This window comes from Bacillus rossius, chromosome 2, assembly GCF_032445375.1.
Source record: "Bacillus rossius redtenbacheri isolate Brsri chromosome 2, Brsri_v3, whole genome shotgun sequence".
NCBI lineage: Eukaryota > Metazoa > Arthropoda > Insecta > Phasmatodea > Bacillidae > Bacillus > Bacillus rossius.
In genome coordinates, this window is record NC_086331.1 from 128,084,127 (window position 1) to 128,106,437 (window position 22,311).

Below are 22,311 nucleotides of genomic sequence, written 5' to 3' on the forward strand. Positions count from 1 at the left end.
GATCAAAAGGTCAACATTTTAAACTAACAACAATCCCGCTATTCATTTAATTAAGCCTTCATATTTTGTTTATTGTTATTGTTAATGTTCTTATGTGAGTTTTAACAATGCTTAAATATTCTACCATGTCATATTTTTCTCTATCTTTTTAAGTGCTTGATATGTTTATGTGTCATTTAATCTGCATAATAACAAAATTAAGTTCATTGACAATTTTTGTTAACTATAGAAACTGACAAATAGTGCATAATTTCAAAATAAATAATTTGATTTAACAACCGTATATAATTAAGGTAAATGTTGTGATTAAAAACCATTTATATAAACACTTCCAGCTCTTAAAAACCATAGGTTTAAATGTGTGGTCCAAGTCATATTGGTTATTCCACATTGTATGCTAACTAATTTTGATCTTCTGTGGTTTATATATATATATATATATATATATTATATGTGTGTGTGTGTGTGTAGTTCATGTGTTTATACAGTGCATATTAAGTATAATACAAATGTACCAAATGTTAATGAATTTCTTATAGGTGGTAATGAAAGGCAACAACATAATGAAAACAGTCTATATACCAACTGCTGTAAAAAAGACACCACCTGTTACTGCTAGTTCAGTACCTTCTGCAGAAACCAAAATATCTGTGAGTTCATCATACTTCATTATTTTTTCATGTTTGTAGCACATTGTGTACAAAAAAATGTAATGAAACAGTATTAGCATATTGTTTTTATTTTTGGAGGTAAACTGTTTATTGTTGTTGAACTAAATCAGCCAACAAAAAAAAATTAAGATTTTTTATTTATTAATTGCACGGAGATGCTTGACTGCATACAGATCAGTTATCGAACGAACTGTTGTGCAAAGCATGTGTGTCAATTGTGTAAACCTGTCACTCCCTGTGTTGGTCTTGCCACACCTGGTTGTGTTAATACCATACTTGGTGACAGTTTCCAAAGAAAGTATTTTGTCTCCAACCATTTGGTTGCATCCAGAGTGTGGCTGACCACACACAGCTATGCATGGATGTCAGTGGGCTCAGGGTGTTAGCAAGTTGTTGTTAGCAACAAAGGAGAAATTTTCACCATCTTATTTCTTGTGCTTTCTTCTAATTGGCCAGTTTAAATTTCTTCTCATTAAAATATTATGTTTTCAGATGATCTATTTTTTTTTTTTTTCCCCCTTCATGTACAGCTAGTTTTGAGCAAGAAATGTTTGCAAATATTAAGTAGAATTTTGTATTCAGTCAACATGTTTGAGTGTTATTTCATGTGTGAAAACCATTTATATAAACATAGTGTGGGCTCTCGTTACACTATACTTAACGAGGCCCCTCGTTACCGACAGTTGCTGGGCAACGGGTTCAATTAAGGTAACCTAAAAATTAGAAGCAAACCAGCTGCTACCCAAACTTAATCAAGGCTAAAATATATTAAATTATTTTAAAGTGGTCAAAGGGCCACAATATCGCTGTATTACATATGAGGGGCTCCAAAAGGTTAAAAATTTGGCAGGTTTGAGTGAGCTCCGTATTTCACCCCGGAAATGTTCAAATTACGCTTTGGTATGGCAAACTCAAATCTGAATAATTTTGTGACTTACACTACTATGTTGTGGAGCCCCTGATATGTGCTTTGTTTTATTGCAATTCTAATGTTGCACTTACACTTCGTAAACATGTGATAGTTGCAGTGTATTTTTCTGGGGGGGGAAAATGTTTATTACAGGCAACACCAGCAGCAAAGAAATCTTCAGATGCGTGGGCAACCAAAGAATTACTAAAAAAGTACCAAGAAGAGAAACAAAAGGTTTGTCATGTTTTTTTTGCACCACTTTAGAGAATATTTGTAAATAATCCTACAGTTTAAGACACTTGAGTCCTCACATTATAAAGATGTGACTAAGGATTTTTGTACCACATTTCATGTCATTTCATTTGTGTGCTAAACATGCTCAATTTGGTGACACAAGTGAAATGATCTTTACTAAAACTGTGGTATGATTCTTGCCACCCTAGCACATATTATATATTTTTGAGGCTATAGTAGAATTTTCTGGTGTGCATACACTTCTACTTCTAGTCTGGGGACATTTATTTAGCCAAAAACTCTCTCCATAATCTTGCCATGGATTTACAAGATATTGTTTACTAGTAGTTGTAAGGCGCCCAAGGTGCCCATTAAAAAATGATGAATATAAAAAGCACTTGAATTTAATTGACACAATATAGTTATTAAAAATTTAATTTCTGTTAATGTTGTGTAAATGAAAATTATTTCTGATGATATTAAAATATGTGAACAGAAAATTTGTTTTTAATGAAGAACCTCTTGAAAAATTTCATTGTGTGTGAATTGTCTTTGGTCATTCAATAATCTTTAATCAATTATAATGATGAACTCACGTAATCGTAATTTATTTTCAGCGATAAATGAATTATTTACTTACTTTGCGAAGTTAATAAATCAAATTTGAAAAGTTAAAGAATGATTAAGAACTCACAAATTTAAAAAAGATTTTCTTTATCTTCTAGCGCAATCTTTTGGTGAAAAATTCAATACACACGTAAAAAAATTGGTTGTCTGTAAAGTCGGTTTACGGGCGATAGTTTAACGTGACGTCATAACAAAACATTGATGAAATGATTGCATACTTTTATGAATAAAATTGAATTATTTTTATTTTAATAATAAAAGAATAAATACTTGAAATTATACTAGTAATCAGATTTTTAAAATGCAAGAATATTTAACCTTTATTGCCGAAATTGTTGTTATAATAAGCAATGAAAACCACATTAACTTTTCACTTCACTTTATAAACAGTCGACGAAACAGTTCACGTGTAAGATGACTTGTAATTAATTTTAAAAACTGGCGTTTAGCTATAAAGTTTAAATATAATAATGAACAAGTTTTCATATAAATAAACTGTAATCAAATATCTATCATCAATTATATGAATCACCATAATTTTTTATTCAATTGTAACATAACCTATTATTACTGCACTCGCCGACAGCGTAACGGAACATTGAGCGTAACGGGACACAACGAAATGGAACAATGAGCGTAACGGGTCACAGTGTAACGGAACAATGTGCGTAACGGGACACTTTTTTGTGCGAGCAGCCAGCGTTTATTGATTTATTGGATGTTGTCACGTAAAAAATTATGAAAGTGTTGCTATGTGTAAAACAGCAAGTGCGGCAACCTGACTCCTGGAGGGCGACTTCCCGTCTCGCGCTGTCATTCTGCAGGCAGGCGCTATCTTACAGCGTTATGAGGTCATTAAGTCAGCGATGAGCAGAACTATATATAGGATGGAGACTTGGTTAAATTCTAGGCAAAGTAAACCTCGAATTTTTTGAAAATGGGAATCTTGGCAAACATTCCAGTAAGCTAGTGGGTTTTCTCAAAACACTCCTGTTTTCCCCGCCAATACATTCCATCAATTCTCCATCACACAATTTAATTCATCCATCAGTCTCTAATGACTTTGATGTTGACCATACATTAAAACATAATTTAAAAAAAAAAATTTTCTCAAGGCCAGACAAATACTGATATGTAACACTTCATCCAACAGACATCACACCCCTCCCTTGACTATTTTATATTTTACTAGCCATGCAGCAGAGGACCAATATGGGATGAGGTGAACCAAGCTAGGGTGGATTAGTTATTAGATGCTTCGGAGAGCTAATGGATAGTAAAATTAGGAGGGCCAAGTAGCTAATTTGACTGGCCATGAAATACAGGAGCAAACAGATGTGTCACTGCTTTGCAAGAAGGGTGACATGGATATGCAAGTGAGCCAGTAATTATTCCACTTCTGTGGTTTAATCTATTTTATTAATATAAAAATTCATTAAAAAAAATTTTTTTCATAAGGAATATTTTTTTCTTTTGTTATGGAAAGTGTCACTTCCAAACTTCAAAAGTTATTTAGTTTTTAATTTTCATCACAAGTAAAATTGTTAAAATTGTACACAATAAAGTGTACTTTTTGAAACAGAAATTGTGTTGGTTGAAACAATCCAACAAAGTGAATTTTTTGTTCTATTTCCTAAATAAGCTGAAGGTGCAGAATAGTGTGAGGAGGAATGCAATGGTGATTCATTTAGTATTTTATTTGTAATCTACCTCCCCCGTTTCATTTTACATTTCATTACCAGTCTCTTGTAGACCTTGTTCCTTTTATAGACATTTATTTTAATGTAAAGCATTATTTTGTGTAATGTGTAGTGCTGTGAATGTATTTATTTTAATTTTATTGTTTTACAGGAAGCATTGAAACTGAGTGCAGATCTGCGAAGGCGCACCCAAATTTTAATTACGAAACATATAAGTGAACACAAATCTGTTGTTGAGAAACTGGAGAAAGGTGTTAAAACTCCACAAGAAAGAGAAGCATATTTAAATACACTTAAGATGTTGGAGGTAATGTTCATTTATCCTTCTCAAGTAATAGTAAATTACTGCAATTGGTAGCCTAGCATATTAACTAAATTTTTTTTATAAAACTGCAATCCACTTGACACATTATGTACATGTGTATGTTCACATAATTTTGTTGTTACATTGATTTTGATTATCAGTTGTAGAACTTGTAAAAAAGGTATGTAATGTTATAAGGGTTGCTGTTTGAAAGACTGAATCAAAAAATTTTCAAAATTACATGGTATTAACTTTGCCGCTCATTTAAAGGAGTCATTGTACAAGATAAATATCCCAGCTTAGAACAGCAGCAGATTCATTGCATAGCCATTGATAAGTTAGTGGTTGTTATTTTTCCACTGGTAAAAAAACACACAGACAATGCATTAAAAGATGCAATTGAAGCTTTTAAAAAATGTTTGGTTGTAAAAATAAATAATTCCGTAATCAAGTGTCCTTCCACTAACACATTCGCTATTGTTTATTCATATACAATAGGTCCTCAATTAACAGACACTTGTTTAGCGGACATTTGTTATAACGAACTCTATGTGTTGTTTTGGTTAGCGGACACCAAATTTATTACCACCGCCACTCGAATCCAAGCGCTGCACTGCGTACACATGTGAATAATTCTTGCATGAATGCTACATGGTTTTCAAAGGATGGCACAACTGTTTTAAAAGTGTGTCTGCATATCATGTCATCTGTACCTTTAAAGGAGGGTAGACGCTGTCTTAATATTTACGATGTGCATGGCAAAGAAAACGACCGCTGGCTCACTGCTTCCACCAGCCCGTGTGTTCCATTATGACGAGGGAATCTGTGCTGTTGGTTTCAATGACTTCCTGTACGGTGACGTACACAAGCCGTTCTGTTCCAAACAGTTTTGTAGCCAGTCATTAGTACTTCGTTGTACAGGCACCGTGCGTTAGCTGTGTTCCCTCAAATAAATACAGATTAAGTTTTTATAGTTTGTTGCGGTCAGTGAAATATTATTATGTGGGTGAATATTTGCAAAGTGACACATATAATGTCCCTAGGTGAATACTGTGCTTGTTATAAGTACTAAAACATTCTTCCAATTTTGATTTGTATTTGAAATCATGATTAATCTTATCATTATTAAATTTATTTTATAAGTACATTTTTTTAAATAAAAAATAATGTTTTTATGTCAAAATGTCAGTTCCGTGGCATGTCCCTTCTGCAAGTGGTTTTATTTAAATTCATCTTATTGTATATATATTCATGATACAAATTTACAAATTTTAGTCTGATTTTATAATATTTACAATTTTACAAACCATACTATAAAAAAAACCTGCATGTTTAATTTTTTTTTTTCCTAATTAGTTAAATCTTGTCCCCAAGTGTTTTGTGTCAGTCCCATGGCTAATCATTTAGTTACAGTTATTAATAATATATGGCAGTTAAAAGCCATCTGCATATGCTCAGGCTTGTACCACAAATATTTGTTGGAAGTCATGTTGTTATTTCTCTTTCAGTGAGTACCTGTGTGTGTATGTTAGTGGTATTGTGTGTGGAATTTGTGTTGTAACCAACAAGGTGGTCAGTCCCAAGCTGGCTGTGAAATTTTTTTACGGAAAGATAACTTCACGGTTTTATTTATTTTACTTTCCAGGTAAGTACACCTACAGATGACCCAAGAATATCCTAGGTATTCCATTTCTCTGATTAACTGTGCCAATTTAACCTCAAATTTGTCAGTCCCGTGGTGTCAGTCCCGTGCCTAGCAAGACGACACGGAACTGACATATTTTCCATGGGACTGACATTTTCCATCAAAAATTCAATTAAAGCCACACTGGGTGGATAACATAACCTTAAATATAATGACAGATTAATTTGTTTTATTATGATGTGAGCATGATGTTTAAAATAATGCTTTATTTGTACATTTCAAGATTCTTATGTGGCAACAATGAGAACTATAAAATATAATGTAGGCTTTAATTGGCCTTTGATATATTTTAAGCTAAGATGATCTCAAACTTCTTTTAACATTTTTTTTTTATCACATTGGCTACGTTATTCATTGTTTGACACAATTTTTTTTTGTTTGACACAATTTTTTTTGACAATTTTTTTTTGTTTGTTCGGATATTTTATTTATTTATTTATTTATTTGATTTGTTACATGCCACACCAACAGCACAAGGCTCCAACGGTGGGCACAACATGTAAGACATGTAAAAAAACAAATACAGTAACAGAACAAAAATAAGAACAAAACAATAAATTATAAGAACAACAAATAGTAGGACAAAAACAAAGACAAGACAACATAACATACAAATATCCATATGAGTGCTTAACTTCTAAAAAGTACTTAAAATAACAAAAATGTTTCATGAGAGTAATAAATGTATAAGTACAGAACATATAATATTATGTAGATAAATACAGTTAGTATCCTTAGATTAATACATCTGGTATTAAATAATTTAGGTAATAACATTAGAGCATAAAGATAATTAATCTTTGGATGCCGAAAGAATAATATTTTTAACAAGTTTTTTTCTCTCTGGTAGGTTGTAAGTGATTAACATACATATTAAAATTGTTAACAAGTCTATATATAATATCATTTGTATTTAAAAGTGTGCACAAAAAAGGTGGGTTACGGCTATTAAAAGAAGGAATTTTAATGCCAGTAACATCAAATATATGAGGACATATAAGATTACCATAATAACAATGGAAGACAAAAATGGCATCTAAGATCTTTCTTCTAGTTGATAATGAACCAAGGAGGGAATTTAAATCTATTTTATCGATGGTATTTAATTTTTTGTTAATATAGTCAGATACTTTAGATTGAATCCTGTCAAGCTTTTCAATATCAGTGTTATTGATGCTATTCCATATAATAGAACCATATTCAAGTTTTGATCTTATTAGAGCTGTATAGAGGGAGAGAATAGAGTCAATATTGGAGGTGTTAAAGGTGATAAATTTAATTAGACCAAGTATTTTGTTAGATACCGAGATAATGTTTTCAATGTGAAGATGAAAAAATAGTTTTTGATCCAGTAAAATTCCTAGGTCTTTGACATGTTGAGATTTTTTAATAGGTGAGTTATCAAGTTTGTATTCATATTGCAACGGGTAGGTTTATTATTTCTTTGTCACCTGCATAATAATGAATATGAGTTTTCCAAGTTTGGTGTCATTTGCTATGTATTTTCGAAGGTTTGTGCCACATCTTTGTACATCAGACAGTCAATTTGACTTGATTTTCTTTTAAATTCATAAAAGAAAAGGTTTTTTTGCTTGTTCTTGTTGCATAGAAGTAATTAAATGTAATATGTTAGCATATAATTTAGTAAACAACTACTTTGGAGACATTGAGCCATTACTGTCTATATTTTCAAAGTTAGATGTCAGTCCCGTGCCAACCTGTCAGTCCCATGGCTCAGTATTTTTGTTTTTAATTTAAGAAAACCAAGGAAATCAATATTATGTTGGTTACTTCAAGCTACAAAATGATCAGTTTTATCTTTCCACAATAAATGCATAAAAAAACTATTTTTTAATTTTTTTTATCTCGGACAAATGCAAGTCTCAAATGTGTCACTTTGCAAATATTCACCCATGTACGGGTATAATTCTATGTAGCTTATTGTTTTTTCTGATTTATTCTTAAATTATACGTTGTGTGATAATTATTTGATTCGATCTCGAATACTAAAACTTTGAAAACAAATATTTGTGTGCTTACGAATACTTGAAATGGCATACCTCGTAAGTTTGTCAGATGCCAACGTTCACTGCTGAGATTAAGTCATTTGTGCGATATAAATACCCTTTTTGGACGTTTAATTGAACTTCATAATCAAGAACATGAACAATAAGCGACATTTTAAAAATGCAACAAGTATACAAAGTTTTTTTTCGCTGCTGTCTCGCTAAACAGTATTGAAAAATAATGCATAAACAATTTGAAAAAAAAATTGCATATTTGTCATTTCAAACTTGGAAACAAAATATTATTTGTTATTATTTTCGTCACATGCACCAGAAATGGGTGGGGGGGGGGGGGGGGGGGGGTGTAGGAACAATCGTCAACAACCATGGACTTCAACACACACTACAAAACACGAGCACTCCATTGAGATGGGCATTAAAAGAAGTAATTGTCATAGTTTCAACAGCGTATAAATGAATAGTCACAATCGATAACACAATGTGATACAGTAGCAGCTTACTGGATGTATATGTCTTTGACGAAACAGAAGTTGTGACTGAAAAATATGTATAAAATAAATAATGGTTTAAGAGTCCGGATGAAATTTGCAAAAAATTGTGTTTATCATAATGCTGAACTAAATTACAATTTACCTGGCTGCCGTTAACAAAGGCAGTGCTAATATTTACTAAACAATTCTCAAAATAGTTACAAAAAAAATACCAATTACCTCTCTAAGTGACAACATAGGCTGACAAAAAGCCTCATATACCTAACAACATGTACCTAAAATTTGCATCCTCTCAAATTATGGGCTTCCAGCAAATCATTAGAAATACGTACAAACAGTCATTGCATGATTGGACTTCACACAGCATAGTTCTCAAGTTAAGTGACGTGAGCATGTGCTTGCAATTTAAAATCTTTAGACTGTCCAAAGGGAGGGTGTACAGTTATACATAAAACAAAATTGTAACCAGCATAAGCAACTTTCTCATACAATGCACATTTCACACGCAACTTAATTGAAAGTTCAGTTTCCCCAAATACAATAAATTACTGGGAACGACCAACATTTGAACTTTGCCAAAGCATTAAGCATACCATAAAGCATTTGGTTTTAGATTTTCTGCTTATTTATATTTATTACACCAACACTTTTAAATTTACACTCACTGAATTTAAAATACAACATAGTCTCCCCAAGAGCCAAGAAGAAGTGATTTTGAATTACTTGGAAATAATTGGGTTTTGAGGGAAAAGGCTGATTAGTTATGTCAAAAACCTCTTGTTTTTAAGTGACATTATTTGTTGTGTTGCAGTTTTTTTTTATGTTGCTTTGAGTTATAAATGCAGTTTTGTTGTAACATATTTATGGATTATTGATTGAGAATGAGTATTAATACACCACTAGTTTGCATTTTGTTTCTGTTGTAGGAGCGAATTAACTCACTCCGTAATGAGCTTCTGGACATGGTAGAGAAGAGTAGTTCATGTGCCAAGGACACATTGCCTCATGATCGTCAGCTGCAGTCTAGGAAGAGCAAAGAGGAGGTAATACCGCTGTACTTTCATTGCCTGTGGTTAGCTTATACAGTAAACTCTTGATTTTTCGTGTTAATTGGGACCTACCAATGCCCCAATAATTGAAATCCTGTAAAAAAAAAAAAACTTGGATAGTCCGTTTCCCGTTACGGGCCGGCCTCGAATTTGGGTCGCGCCATATATTTGTCTTCAGTATAATTCTGAGTACAAGTGAAGTCTTTGTGTACTGTCTCTTGGCTTATTGGAACATAAACAATACGGTGCTGTGACACCATGCGGTCCTTCTTCGTCTGCTGGAGAGGCGGCAGTCACACACGCCTCTCTCCCCTTCTCCTTCCTTTTATGTATTTAATTTATCAAACCTTTCTTTCTTCTCAGTTCCATGACCTTTCATAAAACTAGCACGCACAGAAAGTCATGCCATGCTGGAGGAATATGTAAGTAGCACTTCAGCACACAGTAAACAATTAATATTTTTTATCTGTCTTACAAGTTTGATTGTATGGTTTGTGTGGATGAGATCTTACGAAGTGACTTTCATGAATATTATCAAATAAATATTTCAAAATCTTCAACTTTAAAGTTAAATTGAATGAAATTAACTTTAGCTGCTCTTCACCAACATACTTGACATAGTTTAGGGAATATGTTGGGAACTGTGCCATGTAAATCTTTGAGGGCAATTGTCAAAATAATTCTTCTGATGTAAAGTATGAATGTCATCCACCTGTAAATAATGGTCAACAAAGCTTCTTACACACAGGATAATATTTTTCAGAAGCAAAAAGTACGGGTTTTGTATTTCAAATGCTTCATACATAGTTCATTTCTTATAATGAGTGTGGTGGTCGTTCATATTATTCTAGAAGACTCCATAACCGCACATAACCAAATAAATGACCAATACATTTCTGCAATAGTAACATGCAATTAATCCCTGCAAAAAGTTTTGGGAGGTAAAATGCCCTAACTAAAGTTTTCTGGGTAGTAAATACTGAATTAATGAAAGTACCATACACTATTTTTGTCACTCCTATCCTCCTTGTGTATTATTTGATTTTAATTACACATGTTTAAAATTGGTTTAAGTTGCATGGCAATGAGGTACACATAATACCATAGTTATATTTCTTGATTTTTTCTTTGAAAAAATTGAGAATGTGCATTGATTAAGAAATTTTAAATGATGAAACTGAAGTATTTTCAGTATAAAATTATAGAAAATTTATATTGTGCATGTATTGCAGTTACAGCGTGAACTTCTTGATGCTGAACTTGATTTGTTGACAAAGCAAAATGAGGGTGGTGACACAACAGATTTGAAGAAAAAAGTTGCCGAGTTGAAACTTCGTGCACATACAATGGGAGCGTTGCCCGAGACAGCTTCTCATGGTCCCATCAGGGGAGCCAGACACAGTTTGGCTTCGACAAAAACTGCACGAGTCATTCCTTACCACGTGAGGTAAGTAAGGCTGTGTTTATAACTGCTTTGAAGTTTATCAATTTTATCTTTACAGTCATGTCACAACTAGGGATGTGCGAATCCTTGATTTTCAGTTCGGTTCGAATCCGATTCGAATCCCTGGCAATATTTGAGATATGAATCTGATTCCGAATATTAAGCACAGAATAATTAAAAATAACTAATTTATTTAAAAATAATGTGTGTTCTGTTTTTTCTAACTGTAACTACTGGCAATTATTTATTACACTGAGATTGAAATGTTTATAATTATGTAAACTTAATTAATAATAAACACTTTAAAATATGAAAACCAATACATATTCGATTCTCCAACTCAATCGTAATAAACTGCACGCCACAGGGAAATCTCAGTTTTATAAACGTTTCAGAAAACGAAACCATTTTTTCTCCAATAAATAGCAGAGACTCTTTTTCTTGTAGGTATGTAATTGTTTTTAGTTTATAGTTTGCTATACAACAAAATTCGTAAGTATAGTTTAAGCTCTCAAAATCTCGAAATTCTTTTAATGTCACTGTGTTAATTATTTAATTTACATATCTTTCTTTGATACATCATATTATAAATACTTACGTAATAGTAGCCTAGTTTTATTTTTCACTGCTAGTATTTTTGAGCCGTATTAAATTAATTTATAACTTTTGTGAATATTTGTAATACTGTTCGAATCCATGTACGTACGATTCCGGGTTCGGGTAATTGTGGATTCAAACTGTACCCGAAAATATCGGGTACTCGCACATCACTAGTCACAACCAAAAGCTAATATTTTCAAGCTTTTCCATTGATTGTTGATTCTAAATTAGTACAATTCACAGTTACTGTAACATGTAATGGACAAAGAAAATCATACCACATGTGACAGGTACAAAATGAGTAAAAAAATACAGGAAAACCTAGTATTTTTACAGTTTTCTTAAAGTATTGTTTATTTACCACTTAATAACTAGGATTTAAATATTTAAATCTGGAACATTTAATCATTATTTGGCAAAGACAAAAAGAATTTTTTAATTTTTTGTAAAATTGATTGGATCATGCTGTATTTTGCGGTTCAAGATAATTTTCTGGATTAATTTATAAAGTAGCTGGTTATGGGAAATAAAGGGATTAAAATTTCTAAAAAGGTTGGTTTGGCTATGTTAGGTTAGCTACATAATAACACATGTTTCAAAAATATTAATATTTTAACAAACATTTTACGTATAATTATTTTAGCTGACTTATGTAACCAACCTTTCACTTCAGTATTAATGGTCTAATGTCCCAAAAGCCACTACACTACATATTTAACCTTTTTCTTTCCCTACGTGTGTTATATGATGTGAAAAAAAAATTTTAAGCAGTTCCAAGTCTCATTTTTAATATTCTAATTTAATATTCATATACGAGAATAATTTGGTATTCATATTCAATTCAAACTTAAAAGCTGATATATGCACAGGCAACTATAACCGAAAAAATTAAAAATATGTTAAATTGAAATACTAAATTATTAATGATAAAAAAGTGATTAGTACAGTAGAACCCCGATTATCCGTGTTAATGAAGGGGACGAGTGAGTCGGATAATCGAAAATCGCGGTTAGCCGAGTCATGCTTGCCTCAAAGGTCATTAGCCCACTGACAGCCATCTGGGGACATTCGGAGATTACATATATACACATGCTTTGTGTGCGTGTGCGTTGTTGACATAGAAGCGGACTGCTTAGTGCTGGGTAGCAGTGGTTTTTAAGTCTTTTGTGTGCGGAGACGTGGGCACGCGAGTCGTTGTTGCACCGAGGTGTGTGACTAGCCGCCCGCCAGTCCGAGGGCCCAAGACAGCTGATAGCTGCCAAGGTCACGCATTCTTTTCATCGCCCGTAAGCGACGCTGCCACACTTAGCTCATTGCTCTGTTGTCAGTAACACCATCGGGCTGGTTATTGTTTTACAGAACGACTGCCTTCAAAATTCTTTTCGAGATAAGATTTTTCATACCAGTGAATTGAGACTTGATTTGATGGTTTTGAAACGGTGTCTCTGTCTCGTATAATTCACGGTGTTTTTATCCCCCTTTATTTATATGAATTTTAAATGTTAGATTTTTTTATTTTTAGCTTGCTGAACGTGGAATTAGTGCAAAAACGGCCTATTATGACTTAGTGTTGCAGATGGGTTGGAAATCTTATAACGACCACCTCTCTATAACGACCCTAATCTCGGAAACCGTGAGGGGTTGTTATATCTATTCTCCGTTCACTCTTAGCTGAGTTTTGAAATAAACAAACACCGTCGTATCACTGCGCCGCGTCAGCAAGTGATAGGCTGAATTTATCTTGCGTGCCAAGCACTAGTTGCAACACACACACTTCCGTACAGTCGGTGCTCATAAAATAACGGAGAAGTAATATAAGAGGATAATGGTTCTTCTGTCAAGCCTAGTTTTTTTTAAAAAATTTACGTCTGCTGTGATAAAATTACGCCACTTAATGGTACACCCTCCGACCTTTTCTGTTGAAACCATTCAAACAAACAAGTGTCCAAGCTGCTAAATGTGGATTCTTTCATCGTCTTGCGTTTATTTAATCCACTTGAAGTGTCAGCCTGTGAAGCAAACTGAAGGATTTTTTCGCGATTTTTTATGATGTCGCGCACTATTGTGTTACCGACATTAAACTCAGTCGCAAGTTTGCAATCGTTTCTCCACTCTGAAATCTTTCTATAATTTTTGTTTTGCTGTCGATGGACAGTACCACTCGCTTTCTTTTCTGTTCATTTGATGACATGATGAAATGTTGCACTCAACACTTCCGCACAACACAACGGTATAATCCATCGGAATGCAGATCACTGTTAAAATACATAAAATTATCACCACCTTCACGCTTCAACAATGTACACTAATGGAATGGACTGTCTCCATGCGCCGGGTAATCTCTGTGGCACGGCGCCGTGCTGCGCGCGGGAGTGTACAGTCCGGTCATGCGGACGTGGAATCACGCACCAGTGTATAATCTATTCACGTAACATGGAACACAAAAATATTATGTACATACGTATGTATATACTAGTATTTTTTTTTTTAATTTTCTGTGTATATAAACATAACTGAGTCAAAGTACTTTGACCAACATACATTTTGCAAAGTATTTTAACATTTACATACATTTTGAATCATTGGTTATATGTAACTAAAAAATTGGACTTGATGGACATAAATCGCGGTTAATCCGCGAATCGGATGATCGAGTCGCGGATAATCGGGGTTCTACTGTATATAAATATAAATTATAAATTTGTCATAACATTACCTTTTTAAATTACAAAATAGTTATCAAAGTATTGTGAAAATCTAAATAAACAACTAAAGTTTTTAATTAACTTAATTATTTTAGATTTACCAAAATAAAATTTAATGGCCAGCAAAATATATTAAACATATTGCAAAAAATTAAACATGGGTGTTGTGTGGGCCCACATCATGGCAAAATTAAGATAGCTTAGTGGGAGCAATAAATTGTATGAGTGATGAGGCTGTATAGATTAAAGGAACTAGGATTATTTGTTTTTTAACTGGTTTGTTTTTCCAATATTGATGATAGTGAATTTTTATTCTACTGACGGCTTGAAGACTGATGTTTTTATACTTTACATGTTTAGTATACTTACATACACACTATATATTCTGATATTTATTTACTTAATTAACTATTTTGAATTCTTTCATCGTTCAATTAATTGATAGCTAGTTTATGATTTGAGATATAATTATTATGAAATCGAGAGTCATATTTTACAGAGTATGTATAGTGTTATGAAAGATTTTGAGTGATTTATGAAGATATTTTATTGATTTCAGGCCCCGTGGAACATACGCTCATGTCTCTGTGGACCATAGACCAACAAAACTTCTCATTTCTGGTTATGAGCCCGAAGAGAAAAATGATGTGCTATCCCACTTTTCTGTGAGTTCAGTAATTAGAAATTTAGGAACTGGAAGGGTTTTTTTTTTCCAGACTCCATCGCAACTGCATCTTTTTGTGGATTCTGTTGTGCTCCTAACCTAGCTGTCCTATTATGTTTTCGTTTTGCGTAAATGTAACTCTTTCTGTGATTGCAACTATTTCAATTACTCATTTAACTACTTGTGCATTTCCAAATCTGGATTATTATTTTTATATTGTTTTGTGCATCAATTTGAATCATAACTTCATCACAAAAGCTGCAAGGGTACCCGTAGGATTTGTGGAATTTGGAGATAAATATATCTCTGTACTTTTCATAAGAAACTTAATGTTCTGGGAACTTTGTCTTCTACACATGATACTTTTTTTTACATTCAGTTCTTCAGGCAAGTAACGCTTTTTAGATTTATCCAAACTGTAATTCCTTAGGAATATTATTAGGCCTGTTCTCGTGTTTTCCAAGATTGTCAAATGTTGCCATGCCGGTACTTTTAAGCCCTTCCTGCAAGGTTGCACTCTTTTTGCAGTGATTCCATGAAGTGATAAGAAAGCGTTGTAACAAACTGGTATTTCACATAGATCATTATTTTTTATAGCTCTTACCTTATAGGTACATGAGTACGAATGTAAATCAGCCTCATCATCTGATTTTCTGGGATGGTGTCAGGCAATTTGTGTACATGTAATTAGTCCTCAAAAGTACACTGACTGTTCATCATATGTCTTAATCTGGTTGAAAGCAGACTTCTTATTTCAGGTGTAACACTTTCTAAACACTTAAGTTTTTTTTGCAATGGCAGTCTTTGCCAATTTCATGACTACTGAACGGAAGCTTCTTTCCACCATCTGTCATTCTTCCAAATGACTTATGTTTCATAGAACTAGTAGGCCTACTCACTATATCATCTTCAGACATTTTTAATACTAGTATGATAATATCATACCAGTGTTATTATTAAATCTACTTAACTTTAAACAAAAAACTGACTAAACTATCAGAGCATCAAGACACAACTAATCACTTCGAGAACAGATCAGCAACAAACAGCTGGTGACAGTGCACCATTGCAGCCAACTTACTTGGACCCTCGTCTGTTTTTCCTAAATTTACTGGTACCTTGATCTTTCTTCCCCAAACCTACTAAATTTTAGACTGCAATAACTTTGTACCCTCATATTTTATGCTCACAAAAAATAGACTACAAGATTCTGCATGTTATAATGTACAAGAAATAACCTCAATCTCAATAGCTTGGAAAAAAAAAAAAAAAAAAAAAAAACCTCTCTTAGAATGTTTTTTCTAGCCTCTTCAACTGCTCTTTTAAAATTGAAGCTTTCAAATTGGTAAATACATTGTCTTCCAGTAAAATGTTTGCCCAAAATCTGCTAGGTAATACTGTGGGGTGAATGAACTATTTAAGAGAACTAATACACAAAAAATTAAATTTCACTTTTTAGAAACAAATATATGACTTAAATTGAAGTTTGCCCTACACTCATATATAATTAGAATGCATAGTGTCTTATATTTGAGTAAATATAGTACAACCACAAAAATCTTTAATGTAACATACATGCTGAATGCTCCTTCAAAATACCACACTTTTGTATTATACTTGCTTTCATTCCTCCTTTTTTTTTTTTTTTTTTTTCATGTGGTCAATTACTAGTGTTATGTTCCGTGTGGCAAGGAAAACAAATTCATAGAAAGCAACAATATTTATTGTACAACAAGCAAGAAAGCATACATACAAAGTTAGTACTCACTTGTTGTGACATAGACTGGTGAATGAAAATAAACTAACAATGTTATGTTACGCTGAGAAAAGACCATCTATGTGCTTGAACATTACTAAGTTAGGACGAGTTTAATCTCAGCATCGGAGATGATGTCCCTAGGCGTTGACCAAAAGCATGTGAGCGAGATCGAGCGTGGCTGATGGACGTCGGTCAGTCATGCGGCATAGTGTCCAGTGTGTGATGCTGGAACAGTCACCTGGCAGATGTCACCAGGGTTACGGGAAATGAGCTCAGAGTGAGACGACTCTAAAACTTGCTCATGCCTGGAGCAAGGTTGAGCAGGGCATGGCCCGAAACTTCAGAGAAAGTGGGCTTGGCAAGCTAACAGTCTTGCAAGTAACAGTTGGTTAAGCCATTGACAAGCCATAGGGCATCACACTATAGTTTTATCACCAACAGAAACAGCTTTCATCGTGATTGAATGAACAGATATAAATAATTATTTTTTTTCACAATTGCTAATTTTGGTGCCTGTAAACAGACAAGTTATTCCTTCCTCGCCTTTATCAGATGTCGCTCAAAGAACCCTTGGAACTACTGCAATCAGTGCTAAAAAGAAAAGTGGCGGCACTTTTTTTTTCCATGAGCGATTAATTTGCCTCAAGTTAAAGCCAATTGCATGGTATATCAAACTATGTTATTTCAGTTGTATACTTTACATGATTATAATTTAATCTTTTAATTTTTTCAAGGCAATTTTATTAGTACTAATGCCATCAAGTCGTGGCTCATTTGCAAATAGGTTAGTAGTATTTGAAAATATTAATTTTAGTTTTTTGTTAGTCTGCGGTTTACTACTGCAACAGATTTTTATTGGTTTGTGGAGTTTTTATTGTAATTTTTAATTATTTTTTTTTTAGGTATTTGGAAAGATTGTGGATTACTTAGAAGATGAGTCAACACCTTCAATTGTTATGAATTTTAAATCACGCAAAGAAGCAGAGCATGCGTTGCAGAAAGGGCGTATGTTTCAGGACCGCGTTCTTTCCATAAACTGGTATAATCTTCCTGTTGCATACAGCAGCCGGTAAGTAGAAATGTATTATAGTTATCGATAATCTTAACTTCAACTTTTTGATGGGATTTTTTTAAAGTAACATGGTGATAACATCTGGTGTAAATTTTTCATCAATAATAAATTATGCCTGTAGAGTCACTAGCCTTATTCTGTAGTAGGTACATATTATCCTGTAGTAGGTACATATTATCTTGTAGTAGATACAATTTATCCTGTAGTAGGTACATAATTAACCCACTGCATCACTTCACTCCATGCCAGAGGAAAATTTGAAAGGATGATTAAAAATTAATGAAAGCATTTTAGCAACAAACATAAACCAAGCTATCAATTATATTGTTACTGGAATTAAAAATTATAATAAAGTGGATGTTGTTGATAAATGAAAATGAGGGTTTTGAGGATTAATGGGTAGGTATATGTGTGTGTTGGAAAAAAGAAGGCTTTAATGAAAATTTAAATGCAGAATTGTAGAAAAATTGCTTGGTAACAATATTACAATAAAGTAGAAGTAATTAAAATACTGATTACAAAAACATTACAGTATTTAATTCCCCCTTTTTTTTTTTAAATCCTAATCTCGAGTCTTCACTGCCACTGATTTGAATATCAGCATAGCATCCCCTGTATCTACTTTGTGGTGTTTTTGAGAAGTATAATTAGATATGTAGTACTGTATAAAGTTTGGAGATTCATTTTACATCAGCCAATGAATATATTTGCTTGTGCATATGTAGTCCCTTTCCCTCATTTTATATTAAAACAGGGGGAACGCTAGTGAAAAAACTAACTTTTTTCTTTATTTATAGTTATTTGCTGCTAAGAGAAGTTATTGGAAAATGAACATCAAAGATTTCACACAAAAAGTACAAATAAAAGTCAGGGACAGACTGCCAAAAGATTTCAAAATTTTATCATTTAAAATAATTTATGAATACTTCTTTCTTTTTTTAACTACCATTTGTTAAATTGGAAATGTTTTCACTCTCTTTAATGACGTAAAATGCTCTGGGTTCAGTAATCTTCAATTATGCCTTAGAATTAGGTTCAAATTTACAAATGTCTCATCAGTACTAAAGTTCTTGCAGCAAGTTTAATGGTTTATTGCATACTAAGTAAGTTTTAACTCAGCTGTGGAACTACAGTGAATTTTCCTACTGTGGGGCAGAGTACTAACGTATGAAAGAAACCAATATTAATTGGCAGATTGAGGGCGTACGGTGTTGTGGTGAAATTATTGGTGAAAGTTAGTGGGCGCCACCACGTGAGTGGGCACGTGGACCCGGCTGGAGACCCTAACTCAGGGCGTTACGTGGCCCGTGTGTGGCGAGATATTGGCCCTCTAGATATTAAACGCGCTGCTCTCGACCCTACCTAAGCCCGCTCTCAGCGTCGGGCACGCTTCTAATCCGCAGTGGGTTCTCAGGGCGTCCCACATGCCGCCGGCCAGGTTGGGATCCCACGTGGCCCCCCGAACACAAAGACACGTAACACAGTTAATTGGTTTATTCTACTCACGATTTATATCCGTACACGCTCCTTCACTGATACAACTGAGAAAAACGCCCGAGGCACGAATCGGCTTAGGTGAGGAGGCGAGCCACGCACGTGGCCGCCCCAAGTCGTTACGTATTACACTGATGTTACAAAAACTCCGAGGAGTGAATATTGAATATTTATACAGTCTCTCCGACCGAGAAAGGCCCCGAGGATGAAAAGAAAGAGATTCAAATAAATTTAAACTATGGAATTATTACTCAGTGACTCAACGGTGATGTCCTCGGGGTGTCGACAGAGACGTCCGCTCTCGGCCGGCTGAAGGAGACTGGGGTGAGCTCATGGTTTGCAGGTCGCAACATGGCGCCCTTCGCGCCGAACACAATTACCGTTACAACATTCTGCGATTCCGTGCCCCGGCGAAAGTTAAGTAAATCATAGATTACATTAATAAATATATAAAAATTACTGGCAATTTAAAGTACATTAATGTTTACGTAGTTATTGAGAATTTATATAAAACATTCCTACCCTCGTCCAAGTCCGTGCCTATTCGGGTCCGCCCGGGCAACGTCTATAGTTTTATAATTAATGTAATATTTAAATTAAGGAAACACATGAGTAAACTGCAACAAAACACTGGGGCAAAAGAATGAAAGAAAAAGGGTTACAATATCAATTAACACATTTAGGGGTGCGGCGCACTGCAGCTAAGCGCCCTCTTGCCGGGCTAGAAACACACGCACACACGAGCGGGAGGTTTGAACTGAGACGGTGGTTTGGCGGTGTCATATCGGGCTCAAAGGGGCCGCAGGCCCGGACGACGTCAAGATCAAGTTGGCAACAGTGTATGTACACGTGCATGCCCTTGTAAAGCCATCTGGCCAATTAGCTACGTTCCTTGATACCTATTAATGGCCAGTATCTGCCATGAAACATTGTTTTTCTTGTAAATAGTTAGTTGTGTGACATTTTTCTATAGTGTTCTCTAACTCTTCTTACTCAAGTGATTCTGCAATCAAATGTTTGGAGTGGTGTTATACAGGACATTTCCCCCTTTTTTTTTAATTCACCACTTAATATAATTTTGGGCAGGTCTTTGTTTTAGCATATTTAAATTTAACTCTTTGATTGAATATTACTCCTTTTTTACCATAACATTATTTATTCCTTTTTTTTTTTTCAGAGGTACTCATATGACGTTGTCAAATATACATCATCATCTGGGATCTAACCATGAAGCAGTTGATGAGTCTGGTACAAAACAGGACGGCCGTGGTGTTGGAGATGATCTAATAGATGAAACTGAAAGTTTGCTTCTTGATGAGACTGATGATGTGAATGTTAGTAGTTTTCATAATATTTTACTTGTATTTTTTTTATTTTTTTTTCATGCACTGTAGTAGGTACTGAAACATTGACTTAGCAATTTTCCAGTTAGATTTTGAAACTAGCTTACTGCTTGTAAAAGGTTGTTTGCATAACATGTCAGAATTATTTTTATTTAGTCTCTAGTCAGTACTATAGTACTCCTGTAATAATGTAATGCATAATTAATTTTATTTAACATATATTTTATTCTTGGTGGCCATAACTACTAAGGCTCATGGTGAGTTGGCTAAGTATGTAATATGCATTTTCAGATACAGTTACAGCACAGAAAATCATAAATCTTATGAAATTTCTAAAGCTACACAGAAACATCTAGTTAATTTTAGAGAATGTAACTATAGATTATTTTCATGCCATGTAAAGCAGTATTGTAATCCTCTGAGCCTTGATTGCTGATGTCAGTGGTTCAATCACAACTCTTGATATGGTGATTTTATATATGTAATATGCAGTTAACATAGCATGTATCAGCTCCACACACTTTTGGCAAAAAGGCTTCACAGCAGTTAATACTAGTGTGCAATCTTTTGAGTGCATTCAAACTTTTCCAGGACAAGTTAAATCCAGGAGGTGGATTGTGGACTTCTATTATTTTTAGTAGCTTCACACATCTGCCTCAGCTAAATGTATACTGAGCATTAAAATGATTTTATAAATATCACATGAATAATCTATCTCATTAAAATTTATTGAGTAAATATTGACAACTTGGAACACAGCAAGCAATCCAATACCTCATTGTCATTGGTTTTTATTTTAAAAGTTCTTTGCCACACTTTGTTTTGGCTGCTTTACACGCTGTTTGGAATATCCAAACAATAATTTTTAAACATGTTATTAGAGCTGGGCGAGATAGGGAATTTCGGAACGGAAATTATTTGTGGATATAAATTTCAAAAATTTCCATACTATTTCAATGGGAAAATGTCAGTTTTATTGTGTAGTCCTGACTCTAGTAATTATTCATTGATATAGTCAGGTAATTTTCAAGGAGGGCAAAATACCTCGAAATAAGGCTAACCTTATTTTATTTCATGATGTTCACAAAAATAAACAAATAGCCTAATTGGCAAAATAGTGAACAAATTAGCTCATGTTTACGCTTTTAACTCAAATTATTCACTATTTTTAGTTATTTGTGACTTCCACGTACCCATTCTGCAATATTACAATCATATTTACAGTGATTTTCCACACGATTCTGGCACTCTTATATGCGTTAAAAAAATTTTATTGCTTTCAAAGTGCAAGTCGCAATGTCTGTAGTGTCATAGATTAATGCAGCAAGTAATGAACATATATATTGATCATAACTATAAATTTAAAAATAGTTTCAACTACAGTGTTCACATTTTGTCTATAGCACAACAGTTCCTGTGTTTTTTGTTGATATAGTCTATGGTCGGAGAAAATTTTATTTTTTTACTATACTAGTACATGACACAAAACAAACAATAACTGTTTATTATATG

General features: G+C 33.7%; 1 protein-coding gene across 1 annotated transcript in view; it reads left to right on the forward strand.

Annotated features, from left to right (window-relative positions):
- Positions 1–22,311, forward strand: part of LOC134528987 (RNA-binding protein 26) — a 63,369-nt gene that overhangs the window by 38,639 nt on the left and 2,419 nt on the right. Inside the window, exons 15-22 of the mRNA XM_063362654.1 lie at positions 540–650; positions 1,735–1,815; positions 4,294–4,449; positions 9,596–9,712; positions 10,951–11,165; positions 15,027–15,132; positions 17,793–17,959; positions 20,634–20,790. Of these exons, the coding sequence (XP_063218724.1) occupies positions 540–650; positions 1,735–1,815; positions 4,294–4,449; positions 9,596–9,712; positions 10,951–11,165; positions 15,027–15,132; positions 17,793–17,959; positions 20,634–20,790 (1,110 nt within the window). The remainder of the gene's footprint in view (positions 1–539; positions 651–1,734; positions 1,816–4,293; positions 4,450–9,595; positions 9,713–10,950; positions 11,166–15,026; positions 15,133–17,792; positions 17,960–20,633; positions 20,791–22,311) is intronic.